A 20299-nucleotide genomic window follows, 5' to 3' on the forward strand; every position below is an offset into this window, starting at 1 on the left:
CTGTGGAGCCTACTCGAGATTCTCTCTCTCTCTCGTTCTCTGCCCCTCCCCCACTCATGAATGTCTCTCAAAATAAATAAATACACTTAATAAAAAAGACTCAGAGAAGCATTTTACTGACTAGGGTACCGACCAGCTTATTATAAAAGTGTACAGTGGGTGGGAGCGGACAGGTGGAAGAGACACATAAGGCACAGTGTGGGGAAAGGACACAGAGTGTAAACACCCTCTCTGGGAGTGCCCTCCTCCCAGCATCTGAACCTGTTCACCAGCCCAGAGCTTTCAGAACATCGTGCTTTTGTGTTTTTGTGGAGGCTTCCTTACATAGGCATGATTTAAGAAATCACTGGCCCTTCATGATTGAACTCAATGTCCAGCCACTGTCCCCTCTGCAGAGGCCAGGAGGTGGGACCAAAAGTCACACCCTCTAATCACATGGTTGTCCTCTCTGGTGACTAGCCCCGCCCATAGATGCTTTCTGAAAGTAATCTCATTAGCATAATCTCAGGAGTGGTCCAAGGCATTTGTTATGAATGTCCAGATACCTTAACCACTCTTATCACTTAGGGAATCCAAGAGTTTTAGGAGCTGTGTGCCAGGAACAGGGATAAAGACCAAGTATATAATTCTTATTATAAATCACAATATCACAGATGCACTTTGTTTCCCTCTCTTTCCTTTTACCCTTTTAGGCTACTATCGCCAGTATCGCCAGGAGCCAGTCAGCTTCGGCAACATTGGTTTTGGAACCCCCTACTACTATGTGGGCTGGTATGAGTGTGGGGTCTCCATTCCAGGGAAGTGGTAACCATGGGATGATCGTGCTGAAACTTGCCCCGTCCGGCCCCCCTGGGCTAACTTGCACTAGGGGCTGAGAGCAGGAACAGACAGAGAGCGTTCCAAGCCCCACCGACCCTGGGTGCCAGCAAGGCCACATGGTGGACAGCGGACATTTCAGGTGTCTTCAGTCTGGAACTCAGTCCTCCTCTTTGGCCTGGACTACACACAGTTCAATGTTGCTGTTAACTTTGCTTCTCCACATGGTTTCCTGGTAATAGCACATCCCAGAGGAACACGCAACTACAGTAGGAGATGCCCACTGATTGAGTACAGTTTTCACACTTTTTAGGCACAAAATTCAGACATGTCGTCTCCAGGGAACAGCATAAATAAACATGAGCTTGCTTCAGGGACTGCTACATGCTTTCTTTTCTCTCATTGGACTCTTCCAAAATTAGTCAAATTTAAGTTTCAGATCACTCTCTATGCAGTAGAACTGAATTACTAAAAACACCACCAAAAGAAATATATCCTACTTCAGATTTATTCCATGGACTTACCCACTACTAGATCAAATGTACCAAATCATATTTGTAAATTCTCAATTTTGGTATATATATATATATGTATATATGCATATACCTATCCTCACTTGTCTGCAAGAACACCGATTAAAGTTGCTAAATTTGTACTTGTTCACTAGATAAATGTGTGTGGGACTTTTTGGAGCAAAGGTACTGTTTACTAACATCTTTTGGAAGTATCCACAGAATCCACAGTATCCACAGAATCTGTATACTACGTAACGTGAACAATGGAAGTGCGTGCCGCTAGACTGTGGGAGTGACGGGGATACTGCAGTGTTAGCAGTGACCTAGTCACAGACCGAGTGCTTTCTACCTAAGGAGACAGACAATCTTTCCAGACCCGGGTGAAAACTACTAGTCGCCTCTCTGGGGACATATCCCGTATGTTTTCAGAATAACTGGGGACACCTGGGTGGCTCAGTCAGTTGAGCGTCCAATTTTTGGTTTGGGCTCAGGTCATGATCTCATGGTTGGTGAGTTCAACCCCTGCGTTGGGTTCCCCAGTGAGTATGGAGCCTGCTTGGGATTCTCTCTCTGCCTCTCTCTCCCTCTCAAAATAAATAAAACATTACAAAAAAAGGAATAACTAAGATTTTACATCCCAAATGATTTAAAAATCCAGTTTAAAAAAATCCTTTCCCCTTTCCTGCCTGAGTATTTCCTCCTCTACATATGAGCATCTTATCCCTTTTGACTACCACACAAGAGCATTTATTTAAAAACATGTTATTCTAATTCTTTTTAAAATATGGTGTCCTTTCCGCGAGCTTGGCTCCCCTGTGTCCTCAGGCAGCTCCGTGGGATGAAGATTTTGCCTTCTTTCATAAAGATTTCAGCATAGGGGAAGCAATGGTCGGAAGGAGCTGGAGGCATGCCCTTTTCTGGGGCCCCCAGGCTGTACCACCGTGTACTGATTTAATGGCAGAATTCAGTCCAGCCTCCTGGAGTCAATTATTTTCAGTACCAGTACTGTGTTGAGATGAAACCTGATGTATCTGGTGGGTTTGAAGGTAAAACTTACATGGAAACAGGTAACTTTGCAGGGTCCTTTCGATGGGGCTGTGAAAACTGATATTCTCCTCAGATTCCACAATCCCCTTCCCACGATAAAGAACAGTAAAGAAAATACAAGCATTCTGACAACCTGGGAAGATACTAGAATTCCTGAGGGGGCAGATTAGATACCCAGTTCGTATGTTACTCACGGTTTAATGTGCAAAATAGGATGGGCTTCTCTAAGGAGCTTTTGGGGCTTTTGCCCATGAAAGGAGGATTATTTAAAAAAAGATGTCTGAAAACCTTATTCTGTACCCAAATGAATGTTCAAACATCACAGTTCTAAGTGAAAGATCTGATCTTTAAATATAAGTGAATTTTCCCAATAAACATACAACTTGCTTCCTCCATTTCTCCCGCCCACCCCTCCAAACTTCTGTCTGGTTTTAGCCTCCACTAGCATGCTATTGGAGAGCAGAGAAAGATGCCAAAATGAGGCCCTGGGGAGGGGAGAGAGCACCAGCAGATTGCACATTTCCTGAAAGTGTTTCCTTGGGTATAAATAATTCATTAGCATGGACAAGAGGAGAGCCATTTGGTCTGTTCCACAAGCCTGTTGTGGTTACGGGGCCTCCTTTGGAAGATACAGAGCTCTGGATCATCCTGGAGACACAGGCAACCCCTCCTCTGTGATTCACACACTAAAGGGTGCATTCCCTGCTTCACCCCCAAAGGACCGTCTGCTCATTTCACATACTAAAGGACATGTGTCCCTCAGAAGGAATTTACACTCACCTCACAGAAATAAAAAGAATTTACTTGCATTCACGCATGCAATGATTTTCAAGCCCTGCCTAGATCTTTAGACCGTATTTCGTTATAGAAATCTAAACTTCTAGTGAAAGTAAATGCTTGCAGTTTTTGATGGAAATTCCTACAAACCCCAGATGACAGAGCAGCCAAAACAAAAGCAAAAACCACTGAATCTCAGTATAGGTTGGTGGTATTATTACTGATACTCTGTCCATACTAGGTTATGTAATGGTCCAAACACACGCATGGTGGCCACATCAAGTTTCTGGTTCTGTGTCAGTTCTGGATGCCACATTCTCGGAACACCACAGGTCTCAAAACCACTTCATGCCAAGTTCGGAGGAAATTAATGGACTGTTTTCCCAAAGAAGACTTGCTCTATTTCAGAGGCTCTGAGGAAGAAGAACTTGCCAACTCTAGAAGTCAGAAGTAGGCACATGTGTGAATTAAAGGGAAAGAACATTTGGCTCCGTGGGATGCAGTTTTAGAAGAGTCCAATCATCAGAGGAGTCTCATCAGAAGGTAGTGAGATGTCCATCACCGAAAAGCCTCAAGTATACCTGGAAGTATAAACTTACAGTTGGAGGCCCACACCTGTTTTTCTATGGGCTGTGAGCTCAGAATGGTATCTATGCATTTAAAGCATTATAAACATAAGAGACAGCTGAACAAAAAACCAGTAATATATTACAGAGACCATATGTGGTTTGCAAGGTGTAAAATACCATCTCACCCTATTAGAAACAGTTTGGGTACCTACGGATCAGTTTTCTTGAGGTTGAAAGAAGGTTTAAGCATTTAAAAACTAGCACATAGTACTTAACAGATGTCCATTCAGTTTTCTCTTACTTGAGTTCTATTTATTTCTGACCATCTCTACAGCCTAATAATGCTTGAACGCTCCAAGTGGTTGGATCCTGGGTTCCCAGTTTTCCCATTTGGCAAACCCTTTGTGCTGTGGTCTCAGGAGGTAACTCGCTCTTTGGGAGGCTTCATGCATATTTATTACCATCTGGTTAGAACATAACTTGCAGCTTTTACAAGATGAGTTTTGACTTATTTTCTCCCCTTGACCTACTCGAGCCACATGTCTTGGTCAGTTCAAGGGGGCTGGGGAATTTGGAAATGTGGTGATAAATGGGGTTACATTGGGGTTCCTCTCTCTGCATGGAAATCAGCTCTTAGTCACTAGTACAGTTATGTGGTGATTCTGCTGATAGAATCAATCAGCCCATGCTTGTGTAGCATCTTACATGTTGTAGATGCCTTAAAATCATCTCCTTGAGGTGTAACTATTTTGTAGTTACAGGTTAGAAGTGAGTTTAAAAAAAAATATCTTCCCAACTGTCCATTTCCAACCATTCTCAGATCAGGTTGAGCTCAGTAAAATTGTATGAAACCACAGAGTGTACCTGTTATGAATGGAGGTGTGGTTTTAAATCTTAGTTGTGAGATTATTAATGTACAGAGTTTAGCAATCAAATGAGAGCTAAGCACGCAAAGGTTTATGATAAAAGTGAAATGAAATTGATATGAAATTGCAAGTCAACGGGGGCTCCTGGGTGGCTCACTCAGTTAACCATCTGACTCTTGGTTCAGGTCATGATCTTAGGGTCATGAGATTGAGCTCCGCATTGGGCTCTGTGCTGAGCATGGAGCCTACTTAGGATTCTCTCTCTCCCTATCTGTCTCTGCCTCTATCCCCTGCTTGCACTCTCTCTCTCTCTGAAATAAAAAAATTTCAAAGCTATGAGAAAATGAAGCCGACAAATTTAACACACGCACAAAAATGTTTGATCTAGATTGGGAAAGCAATATTCTCTCAGGCAGTGGTTATTTGATGGCCAAGAATAGAAATACCTTGAGAGTTAAGTAAAGGGTTTGTGTAAGGTTGGACTGCACAGTCTCAGGACAGGAAATAATATGTGGGAGGCACCGCTGAGTCACAGGGATTGTCAGGTTGGGAAGTAGTTGTTCTTTCCTCTTTTCCTCTCTGGTATGTTGTCTCTCCTGCTCTCCATGCATAGCCCCATTCCCTTCCCTGCAGATGGCTTTCTCTGGATGCAAGTGGCCCAAAGGGCTGCCGTCTACAACTGCAGTGTCTGGCTACCACACTGTATGCAGCGATCTGTCTACAAGACGTTGTAACTTTGCTTCTCCAACTCTCCAAGTCTCTCAGTTTCCAGTTCCAAATATCCCCACTACACTCTGATTGGATATGTTGGGCAAGGGTTCACATGCTGATCAAATCAGCTCTTCCCACATGGGGGGGTCAACTGGTAGAAACCAGACTGCCTATGCCTGCCCCATGCACAGGGGCTGTTTGATATGGAGAAAGGTAATGACTGATGTCTTGGGACAGATACACATAGGTGAATAAGAAATCAAATAAGAAAAGTGAATCATTTTAAAATCTGGCCATTTTTAAATCTCTGGATGTATCACGTTTGTTCACTACGAGGCTTTATGTTTTCTATGCTCTTGTCTTTATACCATTGGGGTAATCTCCTGATAGAATCCAGGCATCCACATCAGGCAAGATGCTACCCAAGCACAGGTTTATCAGTTCTATCAGTGGAATCAAATCAAAGAAGTTCGAGGATAATTCCAAATATTTCTGGTTAAATTATGGGCTGGATGCACTCTACCACACATATGTTTCTAAAGAAAAAATTATTGTATTCCTTTTACTGAGATGCTCCCAGAAATTGTTAAATTTTGCTATTTTTTTTTAAAGTAGGCTCCATGCCCAATGTAGGGCTTGAACTCACAACCCTGAAGACCGAGAGTCAAATGCTCTATCTACTGAGCTATCCACGTGCCCCAGTTTTTAAATTTTGGACAGAAATAAGAAAGTATTCAAATACACAGTCTTTTGGAAGCTTTCTGTTACCAGGTCAATGATGAAATAAATGGCTGATACTAGCATAGTCTTCCTGAATGAGATTCAATGAATTAGCCAGAAATGGAAACTTCTTGATAGCCCTGGAAGTAAATGGCCCTGAATACTCACAGGGGTGGGTGGTGGTTGTGGAGTGTCTCTGGAGTGATGAGAGGTACACTTTGCTGGGTGCTTTGAGATACCCACCTTCCTCAGGGTAAAATCCTAGGTCCTTCCCACAGCCTCCAAGGTGCTCCACAATCTGGTCACCCCCCACCCATGCCCCCAACATACCCATGGACACCAACAACCCGGCCACCACTCTGCCCTCCTGCTGCCCCCTCCAGCTGCTCCTGCCTGTCACAGAGCCCGCACAGAGTGGGCTCACAGTAAATATTCGTTAACAGGGTAAACATATGGCAAAGATATAGATAGGAATTGAAAATACAAAGCTTTTCCATCCAAGATTATCAATGAGCAAAACGTGCTCCTTCAGCCTGCCAGTCTGTCTAGGGTTCCCTCAGATCCCTGCAGCTTTCTGCAAAGCTGTCCCCAGGGTGCTGACATCTGCTCCCCATCACCACTCACCTGCATCCTCCACTGCCCCTCATTCAGAAGACTCTTCACCTCTCAAGGCAGATGGAGCCAGCAGGTGAAGCCACCAGTCTCCCATGAGCCTGCAGTGTGCCCACTCTATGCCCTGGCCTTCCACCTCATCCCACACATTTGTCACACCACCGCCACACCCAGACCTCTGTGACCCACCTCACACCCAGCTCCCCTGGCCCCAGTCTCCCTAGTGGCTCAATCCAGTGGACACCGGTCAGTCTTTTCCAATTATTGAGGTTTGGCAGCACTTGAATACTTACCAGCTTGTCCTTGAGCCATTTGCCACATGGTTCTTCCTTTCCTGGCTCCAAAATGGCAGCCAAGTCCTCTTGTTTTTTAAGGGACTTTGGATAATACCTGAAGGCAACTTTCTCCTCTGCCTTTCTTTTCAAAAGCCTAAAACATTAAAGGGATTTATGCAAGGGCAGGGGATGAATGCTTTGGGAGTTACTGTGGGGAGGAGACATTTCCCCCAAGATGGTGGGTAGTTGCTAGATAGGCCCTGCAGGCCATTCCTTCCCATCTCTCCAGGGATGTGGTGGAACGAGGATGAATGTAGTGAGCCAGTAGGGCTGGAGCTGAGCTCACAGAGGTTTCTAGCTGACTCCATCCAGAGCCTTCTCCCACTGACACACCGCAAGGAGCAGGAGGGTGTTTCCTTCAGCTGTGCAGGCCTGGGAGTGAACACAGAGTGACAAGCCACCCCTTCTTTCATGCACCCTGCTAATGCCAATTGAATTAAAAATATGTGCCAGACATTCCTCTAGGTACTGCGGCTACGCTCCCAGTACCTGCCCTCATAGAGATTATATATCATGGAGCAGATGGAAAACATGCAAACAAGTATACCAGATGTCAGTTGGTGAACGTGAATGAACATCAATAGAGTGGATGATTGCATCACGGGCAACTGGAGGCTAGAAGCAGGAAAGGCCACTCAAATGCTCAGTTCTGGGAAAGACCTAGGATTTGGTGAGAGAGAAGGAAAGTGGAGCATAGGAGGGAGCACCAGTAATGACTGAACCTAAGGAGTTTCTACCTGGGCATATGGGATCTCAGACTTGACATGTAAAAGCAGTAGTAAAATAATGCTCATTTCCTGGTCTTTGAACTCAGTAGGAATACCCTAGTTGATTATGTTGCTACAAGTTTAACACCATAGCAAGAGAGTCTAGATCTTGCCTACCCAAAGGACTCCTCCTACCCACGTCCAAACCTACCCACCCAACTAGTGACCCATCTTCAAGCCCAGACATCACCAGTGAAGAGAGGAGGGACAGCAAGGCTTTTTCATCCAAAGATCAAAGAGTTAGGACTCATTTCTCCTTTTACACAGTAACTGGATACTTACTTTATGTTTGGGAGACTAAGGGGCTCTTTTGTAATTTTCCCCAAACAAAGGGTATCTCCCCTCCAACAGACAGATAATTGATGTCCATATTTTTTTTGGAATCTTGCCAAACCAACCTCCAATGCACACTGAATTGTAAGTGTCATGGAGGCAGAGGCCATGTCTGCTGGGCTTTTTACTGTCATATCCTGGCATCATATACAGAGCCTGGCCCATAGTAAGTGTTCAGTAAGTAAGTCTTCAACAACAAAATGAATGAACAAATGATAAGTAAATGCATTCTCTGTTGCTCTCCTCTGATTGCATTTCTTCTAGGTATGCTACTTCTTTCAATCTACTGGCTCTGTTCAGTTTGTTTCAAAGGACAGAGAATTTGAGGCTAGGATCATTATCTCAAGAAAGTCCCACTAGCCTGGAGAAATTCTTCCAGTGTCTCCAGTTAGTATCTCCTCCAGGTCTTCAGTTAGCTTATTTCCAGTTCTGTGACAATGTTTTTCATTTATGCAATTTTTTTTTGCATTTGGAAATTGGAAACCTGATACCTGAGATATATTATATACCATTGTCACATAGAACTTAGAATATGAAACTTTGGTAACTCAAGACTATCATGCTTCCTTTATTTTTGCCAGGAAGCAGGGGAACTTGCAGTTAAGGACAAGAAAAATTGAGCAGGGGAGGAACCCCCATGCAAATAGCAGTCCCCTCAAATCTCCTCCTTGCCCTAGTCTTCCAGAAGGCTTTGACACTAGGTAGTGAGAGGGTCTGGCTGGGAGCTGGGTCTCAGACTAGGGAAGGAGTGGCTATAAAGGATTCTAAACATGGGTCTCTATGACGACTGCTTGCTTTCACACTCCTACCCTGGTCTGTTTTTATGCCTTTACAGTCCACTTGTACTGGAAAAGTCAGGACTCCTCAAAGCACCTGCAAGTTACAATTCCACCTGCTGTCCCTTTCTGAGAAAAGAAGCATTATGAAAGAGCTGTCCCACCCAAGTCTCACTGGACAAGAATGATACTAGAGCTAGAGGGTGGTTGTAGGGACCCTCAAATGCATCCGTCAGATTATCCCTTTGGGGAGATGATAGAGATAGATAGATAGATAGATAGATAGAAGACAGATAGATAGATAGATAGATAGACAGTAGACAGGTAGATATAGACAGACAGGCAGGCAGATAGGCAGACAGATAGATAGACACATAGATACATAGATAGATAGAAAGATAACAGACAGATATACAGAAAGTAAAACCCACCATGATTTCAATAGTGACAGCAAGAAAGAGGCTTAGACAGCAAGAGACACATGGGAAGAGCCAAGCTGCTTGGTCCAGGATGTTTGTTCACAATTCTCTATCCTTGCTCTCCACAACTAATCAGACCTTTCCAAAGATGATACAGCCATCCAAGTAGACGTAGACCTTATACATATTTCATCAATTAACCAAACATTTATTATTTACTGATTGTATAAGGCACAGTGATGGTGGATTAGCATCCCAACAGTAAACAGATGTCACATTCAAATGAGAATCATTCAAGGAGGTTGAAGAAAGGGACTGGTTATGTAGGTTTGAGTGGGGACCCCAAGGAATACTGCATCAGTGAGCTGTGGCTGCTCTTGAGTCTGAAGGGCCAGAGGAAGGAGTGCTTAGCAGAATCCAGAGGGAGGTTCTCATACAGCAGTCCAGTTTTAGAAAAGCGATGACCTCACTCAAGGGACCACGCCAAGTTCCCTTATTTTCCCTTCCCCATCTTCCTAGTTCCTGCCAGATCCCCATCACCCAAAACCATCTGGAAGCCAGGTGGCAAGGAGGCCAGCTGATGAGGTTGAAACAGGTTGGCCCTGCAACAGAAAGCAGGGTGAAGTATGGAACTGAGCATAACTGGAGAGACCAAATTAGAAGCATGCACCACATCTGGGAATTGATAACTCATTTTTCACTATCATTAGTTCTTTTTAGCACATTATGATATCATTAGCAAAAATGAGTTGAGGACAAGTTTTAGAGCATTCATTCAAATAGAAATGGACTTCAAACTCTGTTCTCTTCCTGGAGCTTGTTGAGACTTCACAGGGTATTTCACCTAAATCATTATAGAGTTAAGGAAACTGAGACTGAAAGCTGAAATAAGCAACTAATGCCACATACTGAGTCACAGGTCCTGCTTTTCTCCCTGGCAGGAGTGACAATATGGGCATAGGGGTCACCACTCGGCTTTCCCTGACCATGATAGACTGCGAATCAGTCAAGGTGGTTTTCTCCATCAACCCGCATTTGACTAGAGCGTCACCATCAACATCTATCTTGGGCAGTTGTCTCACTGAACAGTGCCAGCAGTCAAGGTCAAACCTACTTGCCATCTCATACTGTAGATGTGTCTTCATTTGGATTCCTGGCAAGAACCAACTTTCTACTCTCAGCCCTCCCCCCCCCCATATGTGGTCAGAATTGGGGGGAAATGATAGTTTGAATCAAATCAGTGTTTTCTACCGAACAGCATCCAGTTTTTGGTTTAATTGACAAATCGGGTTTCCTTCAGCAGCACCAAGTCTTCATTTAATTCAGTTTATCAAAGATTTGTTTATAAGCCTTTGCTACATAGTCAGCACCATGCTAGCTGCTGCTGAGGCCAAAGGGAGAGAAGGTGTGCTTGTCGCCCTCAAAGGTTTAGTCAAATTTAAGGAAAAACATCCATCCCACTCTTCCTGTGTCCAGGCTGACCCTGGCATTACTTCCGGTTACTTTTCCAGCTACCTCCTGTGATGTCATATTCAGAGGAGCGTCGCATCCCCTCTGTCCCTGCCTCAGCGTGGAGCCAGCCATATTGTTTTCACTGCTCTCCCACTTGGCTCTATCCAGGCATGGCATACAGACCATCCGCCCACCCTACAAGACCCTAATAAACCCCATCCCCCTACCACCTGCTTGGAAGATTTGGAAATTCATGAATTTGCCTTGAAAAAGTAGGGGAATTTGATGGTGAATTGAAAGATGGACCTTGAAATCTCTCTATGGGAGGTAGTCCTGCTCTAGTGGAAGTCTGAGGTTCATTCAGAAATGAATGTGTGTGGTGCAGAGTCCCTAGCATTATACTTCATTCTGAAGCAAGACTTCATGGGCTTCAACTTCAGACTTAGGGAAATACTGGGAGAGTGGGTGCAATCTGTCTTGTGCCCTCAACACGTGATGTTTAGGAGCAACGTGTTGATCCTCCCTTTTTGATTCGACAAACTTTCAACGGCATGATGTGCTAGGGGGTATGAATGAATGACAAATACACATAGCCCATGCCCATCTCAGAGTTCACAGTCTACACTAAAACAATACTTGAAAAGCTGGGCTTCTTTAAAAGATTGGGAAAATTGTACCTCAATGATGGATAGTGTGTATTTATTTGTATCTCTGTGCTGTCATCTTGATTGTTCTGTTCCATGTGAAGCACAGCTGCTTTGAGACTCTAAATTCCATTGACAGCATTTTTGGGTTGCCTCGTTTTATAGGAAATATTTATTTGGTGACCAGGGTTCTGTTCTGTTTTTGATATTGAATTGGAGAATGCTGTTTCCCCACTGGGAATGCTCTAGTTAATGAGAAACAAATGGTGGTCTGAGAGGTACAAAACTTGCTGACCAGTCCCAATTTTCTTGGTATTAATTTAGGGTTATATTTATGAGTCAGCATATTTATGAGTTAATTGGTAATTATTGAGTTGTAAAATATATTGTATCTGATTTTACACAGGATGTAAAATGTTCAAATGCAGGGTAAATATTATTAATGCATCCATACATGCATCCATAACAGCCAATTTCAGTAAGTCCTTACCAAGTGCCAAGGGCCCTTCCAAATACAGATTCATTCCTGGTTTGTTTTTACTATTATATATATTTTTTTGGTCTTTAAATCATTTTGAGGTATGATTGACATACAAAAAAACCTGCATATAATTAGTGTATAGAACTTGGTGAGTTTGGAGATAGTATATATTCGAGAAACCATCACCACAATTTATGCCTTAAACATATCCTTTACCTTCAGAAGTTCCCTCTACCCTCTTTATTTATTATTATTTTGTGTGTGATAAGAACACTAACATAAGATCTACTCTCTCAGCAACATTTTAAGTATACAATAAGTAGTAGTAGCTGCAGGCACTATTCTGGACAGTAGATCTCTAGGGCTTATTCATTTTCATAATTGAAACTTTGTAGCCTTTGACAAATCCCTCTCCATTTCCCCCTCTCCTAGCCTCTGGAAACCGCCATTCTACTCTCTGCTTCCATGAGTTTGACTCTTAGATTCCTCATATAAGTGGTGTCATGTAATATTCTATGCCTGGTTTATTTCACTTGGCCTAATGGCCTCCTGGTTCATCCATATTGTCACAAAAAGCAGGATTTCCTTCTTTTGTGAGGCCAAATAACATTCCATTGTGTGTTGGTACCATATGGTTTTATTCACTTCTTTTTTTAAACTATAGCCACCATGCTTTACATTACATCTCCAGGACTTATTTATCTTATAACTGGGAAGTTTGTGCCTTTTGACACTTGACTGATTTCACCTATTCCCAAATACCACCTCTGGTAATCACCAGCAATCTGTTCTGTATATCCATGAATTCAGTTTTTTTGGGTTTGGTTTTGTTTTGTTTAGATTCCACATATAAGTGAACTGTTACGGTATTTGTCCTTCGCTGTCTGACTTATTTCACTTAGCATAATGCCCTCAAGGTCCATCTATGTTGTCACAAATGGCAGGAGTTTATTCTTTATTATGGCTGAGTAATATTCCAGTGTATATGCACATCACATCTTTTTTATCCATTCATCTATGGATGGATACTTAGATTGCTTTCAAAACTTGACTATTGTAAATCATGCTGCAATAAACACAAGGGTGCATATATCTTTTCAAATTAGTGTTTTCATTTTCTTCAGATAAATATCCAGAAGTGGAAGTCCTAATACATATGGTATTTCTATTTTGAACTCTTTGAGGAACTTCCATACTGTTTTCCATAGTGGATGCACTAATTTACATTCCTGCCAACAGTGCACGAGGGTTCCCTTTTCTCCACATCCTCACCAACACTTGTTATTTCTTGTCGTTTTTATACTAGCCATTCTAATCGGTATGAGGTTGTACCCCATTGTGCTTTGATTTGCATTTCTCTAATGATGAGTGATGTTGAACACATTTTCATGTACCTTTTGGCCATTTGTGTGTCTTATTTAGAGAAATGTTTATTCAGATACTTTGTCCATTTGCTAATTATTGGATTGGAGGTTTTTTTTTCTTTGAGTTGTATGAGTTATTTTTTTTTAATGTTTATTTATTTTTGATAGAAAGAGCATGAGCAGGGGAGATGCGAGGGTGGGTAGAACAGAGGATCCAAAGCAGGCTCCTTGCTGACAGCGGAGAGCCCTATGCGGGGCTTGAACTCATGAGCCACGAGATCATGACCTGAGCTGAAGTCGGATGCCACCCAGGCACCCCTATGAGTTTCTTTATATATTTTACTAACCCCTTATAAGATATATGATTTACAAATATTTTCTCTGATTTGGTAGGTTGCTGTTCCACTATATAAAAGTGTCACTGTTTGGTTATGCATTTACCAGGTGATGGACATGTGAGTATTTTCTAATTTGGGGGTGATTATAAAAAAAAACCACTGTAAACGTTCATATGCAGGATTTTGTGTGAACATAAGTTTTTATTTCTGTAGGAGAAGATTCCTTAGTAATGTGGTAATTATGTGCATGTTTAACTTTGTAAGAAATTGTCAAACTGTTTCCCAAAGTGGCAGTACCGTCTACAGTTTACCAGCAATGTATGAGAGTTTCAGTTTCTCCACATCCTTGTCAGCACTTGGATTTGTCAATTTAGTTTTAAAATTTTAGCTATTCTAACAGGTGTGGAGGAATATCTCATTGTGGTTTTCATTTGCACTTCTTAATGTCTAATGATGTTGAGCATCTTTGCATGTGCTCATTTACCATCCTCATATCTTTGGTGAAATGTCTTTTAAAATATTTTGCCCATTTCTTTTAGTTGGTTTGTTTGTTTTCTTATTATTGAGTTACAAAAGTGTTTTATATAGTCTGAAAACAGACTTTTGTCTTTTGTCTTTTGTCAAACATATGATTAGCATATATTTTCTTCCAGTGTGTGGTTTCACTTTTTAATTATCTTAATTGTGTCTTCTATAAAGCAGAAGTTTTTAATCTTGCTGAAGCCTAATGCAACAGTTTTTTTCTTTCATGGATTATGGCTTCAGGAAAATATATAAGAAATTATAAATATTTTCTCCTCGAAGTTTTATAATTTCTTCTAGCAGCTTTATAATTTTAGCTCTAACTCTCAGGTCTATGATAATCCATTTTGGGTTCATTTTTATGTAAGATACAAGATATATAAGTTGAGGTTCTTTTTTCTGCATCACATTCAGTGATACTCCAGCACTATTTGTTGAAAGACTAGAATTTCTTTATTCAATTGCTTTTGTGCCTTTGTTGAAAATCAAATGACCCATAAAGTGTGGGTCTATTTATGGACTCTATGTTCTTCTATGTCACTGATATTTTGGTCTATCTTTATGCCAATACCATGGTCTCTTAAAAAAAATTTGTAGCTTTAGAAAAAGTCTTGAAATAAGATAATATGAGTTATACAACTTTGTTCTTTTGCAAAATTATTTTGGCTAACTTGCCTTTCCATATACTTTTTGGAATCAGCTTGCCAATTTCTACAAAAAAAAAATGCTTGTGAGATTTTGGTTGACATTGCACTGAGTCTAAGATAGTTTTGAAAAGAATGTACAACCTGACAGTAATGAGTCTCCCAATCCATGAATTTGGTATTTCTTTTGATTTATTTAGACCTTGTTTGTTGTTTTCATCAACGTTTTTAGTTTCCAGGATATAAATCCTGCATATATTTTGTTGGACTTACCCTTATGTATTTCGCATTTTGTTTGGATTTTATTTTTTGCTTTACTTTAAAACTTTTTAAATTTCCAATTGTTTATTGCTAATATTAGAATTACAACTCACTTTGTATGTTGATCTTGTGTCTTCAACCTTGCTAAACTCACTTATTAGTTTATGAGATTTTTTTGTTTGCATAATAAGACTTTCTACATAAACAACCATATTTTCTGTGAATAGAGACAGGTTTATTTCTTCCTTTTCAATCTGCATGCATTTTATTTCTTTTTCTTGCCTATCACTCTGGCTAGGACATCCAGTATGATGCTGAATAGGAATGGTGAAAAAAAAATCTTTGCCTTCTTCCTGATTTTATGAGGAAAGTGTTTAGTCTTTCACCACTGTGATGCTAGCTGTAAGCTAACATTGTAGATTCCCTTTCTCTTACAGATAGTCCCTTCTATTCCTAGTATCCTTTGCGTTATTATCATGAATTAATATTGATTTTTTCAAAAGCTTTTCTGCATCTCAGATAGCTCAACAGTTTCTACTATTTGGTCTTTTGATATGGTGAAATATATTATTATATTTTCAAATACATAACCAGTATTGCATTATTATTATTATTATTATTATTACTATTACATAGTATTAATTTCAGTTTGATAGTATTTTTGTTAAAGTTTCTTGCATCTATGTTTGTGAGAGATAATGAACTCTAGTTTTCTTTTGGTATCAGGGTAATTCTGGCCTCACAAAATAAGTTCAAAATGTTGTATCCTTTTCTAATTTCTTTAAGGACTTACACAAAATTGTTATTATTTCTTCCTTAAATGTTTAGTAAAATTCTCCAGTGAAGCCATTTGGATCTGGAGTTTTCTTTGTTGGAAGGTTTTTAACTACATATTCAATTTCTTTAATAGGTATGGAACTATTAAGTTTCTGTTTCTTTTTTTAATTTACTTTGAGACAGAGAGAGAGAGAGAGAGAGGAGGGGCGAGGAAGAGAGAGGGAGAGAGAGAATCCCAACCAGGCTCCATGTTGTCATCACAGAGCCTGATGCGTGACTCGATCCCATGAACCTCAAGATCATGACTGGAACCAAAACCAACAGCTGGACACTTAACCAACTGAGCCACTCAGGAACCCCTAAGCTGTTTCTTTTTTACATAAAATTTTATAGTTTGTGTCTTGCAAAAACTTTATTCATTTTATCTAAGTTGTGAAATTTATGGCATAAAGTTTTCATGGCATTCTCTTAGTATTGCTTTAATATCTATATGGTCTGTAGTGATGCCCTCTCCTTCATTTCTTTTTTTTTAATTACTTTTAATTTTTTTTAGAGAGACAGAGAGAGAGCAAGCAGGGTAGAGAGATAGGGAGAGAGAAAAAGAGAGAGAGAGAGAGAGAGAGAGAGAGAGAGAGAATCTTAAGCAGACTCCGTGTTCAGTGGAGAGCCCAATGCTGGGCTCAATACCATGACCCTGGGATCATGACCAGAGCTGAAACCATGAGTCAGATACTCAACAGACTGAGCCATCCAGGTGCCCCCTCTAACATGAGTAATTTTCTCTTCTCTTTCTCTTGGTTAGTCTGTTTAGATCTTTATCAATTTGATTGATCTTTTAAAAGGAACAACTTTTGGAGATTTCCAGGGAAAACTGTAGAATAGGAAAATCCAAGGCTCACTAATCCCAAGGATACACCTATAAAATACCCACGTCTGTGTAAATAACCAAGAAAATGACCAGAAGACTGGCAGAACACACTCTCCACAGCTAATGTAGGAAGGTCAGAGACACAGTGGAGAGCTAAAAGGACCCACAGGACTGTTTGTGGGAGGGAGGGAGAGATGCCACCTGTATGGAGAGGGGAGAGGAGCAGACCCCACACCAGGCACCCAAAACACAACAGACCTGAATTGGAAAGATGTCTCCCCATAACACTTGGCTTTGGAAACCAGAGGGGCCTAACTTCACAAGTTCTTATAATTATTGGGGCTTAACACTTAGAACTTTAAAAATCAGCAGGCTCAGCTCTAGGAGAGGCTGAGGAAGATAGGAAACTGAGTTCCCTTCCTTAAAGAAGCAGCACAACAAACAACCTGTGGAGATGCAGCATATAAACAGCAGAAAAAACCCTGGGGTAAACAGGAGGGAGATTTCTTTACCAATCTCAGAGTATGTGCTGGAGGGGCACGGATATCTGGGAGACTTCTCCAAGAACAAAAGAGCTGGAAAGCGCCATTTTCCTTCCCCACCCCCCAGCCTAGGACACCTGTAGAAAACAGCACAGTGCCAACACTACACCTCGCTTGCTAACAATACACCCTGTCCCCACACTCTTCTGTGGTCCTGCCTCCTCCAACATGCCCTTGACAGGAGTCTATCCAAATTGGTCCCACAGCATGGCAGTGTGGCAGCAGCTCCAACAGGAGTCAACACCACCCCAAAGTACTCCTGCCAAGGGGAGAAGGAAAGAAAATCATACACATCAGTTTGACTGTGGCCCCAGTAGTGGGCTGCTGGAAGACATCTGGTCTGAGTGCAAGCTATACCTACCAACAAAAGCTTCTCAGGGGACAACATAGGAAGAGCACCCTACAGTTTGGTGCTACCACAGTTCTGACAAATGCCTGGTCTGACTCAACTCAAGTCCAAGTTGGCTCCAGACCGGCCAGCTACCAACACAGGGACCAAACCTTGGTCACAAGCAAAGAAAGCTATTGCAGATGACTGGTCTGAAGACAAAAGAGTTTCAGCCACAACAATAGGGCATATTCAACATACATAAGAGACACCCCTCAAGCACTAAGTTCTGGTAAGCAGGAGACATTGCACTGCATGGCACTACAGGACCTCTTCTTCATAAGGTCACTACTTTCTAGAACAAGAGATATGGCTGACTTTCCTAACACTTAGAAACAGACACAGAGAGTTACACAAAATGATGAGAGAGGAATATGCCCCAAATGAAAGAACAGGACAAAAATCACAGCAAGAGACATAAATGAAACATAGATAAGTAATATGCCCGATAGATAATTTAAAGTAATGGTCGTAAAGATACTCACTGGACTGGAGAAAAGAATGGAGGACCCCAATAAGACCCTCAATAAAGAGAGAGAAAACATAAAAAAGAACTAATCAGAGATGAAGAACTCGATAACTGAAATTAAAAATACACAAGATGGAATAAATAGTAGACTAGGGGAAACAGAGGAACACATCAGCCACCTGTAGGAAAGAGTAATGGAAAGCAATCAAGCTGAACAGGGGAGAGCAAAAAGAAAAATAAAAAATTAAAATAGTAAGGGAACTCAGAGGCTTCATCAAGCATAATAACATTCACATTATAGGGATCCCAGAAGGAGAAGAGAGAGAAAAGGGGGTAGAAAATGTATTTGAAGAAATAATAGCTGTAAACTTCCCTAACCTTGGGAAGGAAACAGAAATCCAAATCTAGGGGGCACAGAGAACCCCCCACCAACAAAATCAACCCAAGAGTCCACACCAAGACACATAGTAATTAAAATGGCAAAATTTGGTTAGAAAGAGAATTTTAAAAGCAACAATAGAAAAGAAAACAGTTACCTGCAAGGGAAACCCCATAAGGCTATCAGCTGATTTTTAGCAGAAACTTTCTAGGCCAGAAGAGAGTGGCATGATATATTCAAAGTGCTGAAAGAAAAAAGTCTGCAAGCAAGAATACTCTATCCAGCAAGGCTATCATTCAGAATAGAAGGGGAGATGAAAAGTTTCTTAGACAAATAAAAGGTAAAGGAACTCATCACCACTAGAACAGCTCTACAAGACATATTCAAGGTGACTTTTTGAGTGGAAGAGACTAGCATTTGGTTGGGTACACTGAGTGAAGCAGATGACCCTCACAATGCAAGTGGGTATCATCCCAATCCGTCGAGGGCCTGAATACAACAAAAGGGTAAAGGAAGAGCAAACTTGCTCTTTACTTGAGCCACTCCTGTCCTCAGACATTGACACTCCTGGTTCTTGGGCATTTGGACTCTGGCTTTCTTGGTTTTCCAGCCATCAGATGACAGATCATGGAACTAATTGGCCTCCATAATCTTATGAGCCAATTTTTATAATAAATCTAATATTCGTCCGTCCATCCATCCATCCATCCATCTATCTTCCACCCATTTCCTAATGGTTCTGTTTCCCTGGAAAACCCTGAATAAACACTCTTTCAGTGGGTACAGACTGAAAGTAAATAATAAACATGGTGTGTTACAAGATGGTAGGTGTGGTGAACAAAAAGAAAAAGAGCAAGATAAGGGGCATATGAATTACCTGGGTGAATGTAGAGGTGGAGATGATAATTTTAGATAGGGTAGTAGAGATAAGCCTCACTGAGAAGAGCCATCTGAGCAAGGCCTCAAAAGAGCTTTGCAGATATCTGGAAGATTGTTCCAGAAAAGGGATCAGCCAGTGCAAGGCAGGACTGACCTGCCAAGGCCCATGCTTTAGAAGGCCCCACACAGCACAAACACCCACACAAAATAAATCTATTGAAACCATGCACAGGTGCCTGAGTCATTGAGAATCTGGTGCACAGAGCTGGCACAGTACTACCCATAGCCCCAAACATCTGCTGTTAGAGCCAGCACTGTTCAGACCCCAGGGCAATGCCTCTCCAAATCTCTTGCTGTATGTTTTTGAAACATTAGGCAACTGGTTTCCAAAGCTCCACTGTTGGTGGACTGAACTTTGGCCACCATCAAATGCAGAGAGGGCTGGGCAGCAGAAGCATGTTGGTAAGGGGTATGACAAAGTGATTAAAATGATCAAATCCTTAGTGCGAATGCACTAGATTCTTGCAGAACAGATGTCTTTCTTTTCCCAGTGGTATCAAATATCTACTTTTCTTTCTTCTCTTCATGTTCTAATTCTTGATCTGGGGTTCTCATAGATGAGTATGGTGTTTCCAACAGTTACACATGGAGGTTGAAGGGTATTCTGCAATAGTAAATGATTCATCTGACTCTTCAGTTTACATGTGTACACAAAACATGCCTGAAGCACTGTACCAATTCTTTCCAGTGACAACAAGATGTTCAGTCTTCAGTTACAAAATCATAAATTTCTATTAAAATATTTAAGATGAGTATTTGAATTAAAATCTCCAGACGTTTTGGCTATACTCAACTGATATTTATTTAAAATTGTGATATTAATAATCATGTTGTATATTTTGCCTTATAATTTCAATAGATAATAGAATAATTTAAAAGAAAAATTACTGCTTAAAATACAAAGACAATTTCAATTTTTAATTATTTACATTTAATTTATTATATTTGATGAAAATATCTTAAATTTT

At 41.1% G+C, this 20299-nt stretch overlaps 1 protein-coding gene across 1 annotated transcript in view; it reads left to right on the top strand.

Moving 5' to 3' along the window:
* FNDC1 (fibronectin type III domain containing 1) overlaps positions 1-1706 on the top strand; it is a 107989-nt gene extending 106283 nt beyond the window's left edge. The window contains exon 23 of the mRNA XM_047858725.1: positions 693-1706. Coding sequence (XP_047714681.1) covers positions 693-808 — 116 coding nt within the window. The 3' untranslated portion in view covers positions 809-1706. The remainder of the gene's footprint in view (positions 1-692) is intronic.
* Positions 1707-20299: the final 18593 nt, after the last annotated feature.

This window comes from Prionailurus viverrinus, chromosome B2 (genome assembly GCF_022837055.1).
Source record: "Prionailurus viverrinus isolate Anna chromosome B2, UM_Priviv_1.0, whole genome shotgun sequence".
Classification (NCBI taxonomy): Eukaryota; Metazoa; Chordata; class Mammalia; order Carnivora; family Felidae; genus Prionailurus; species Prionailurus viverrinus.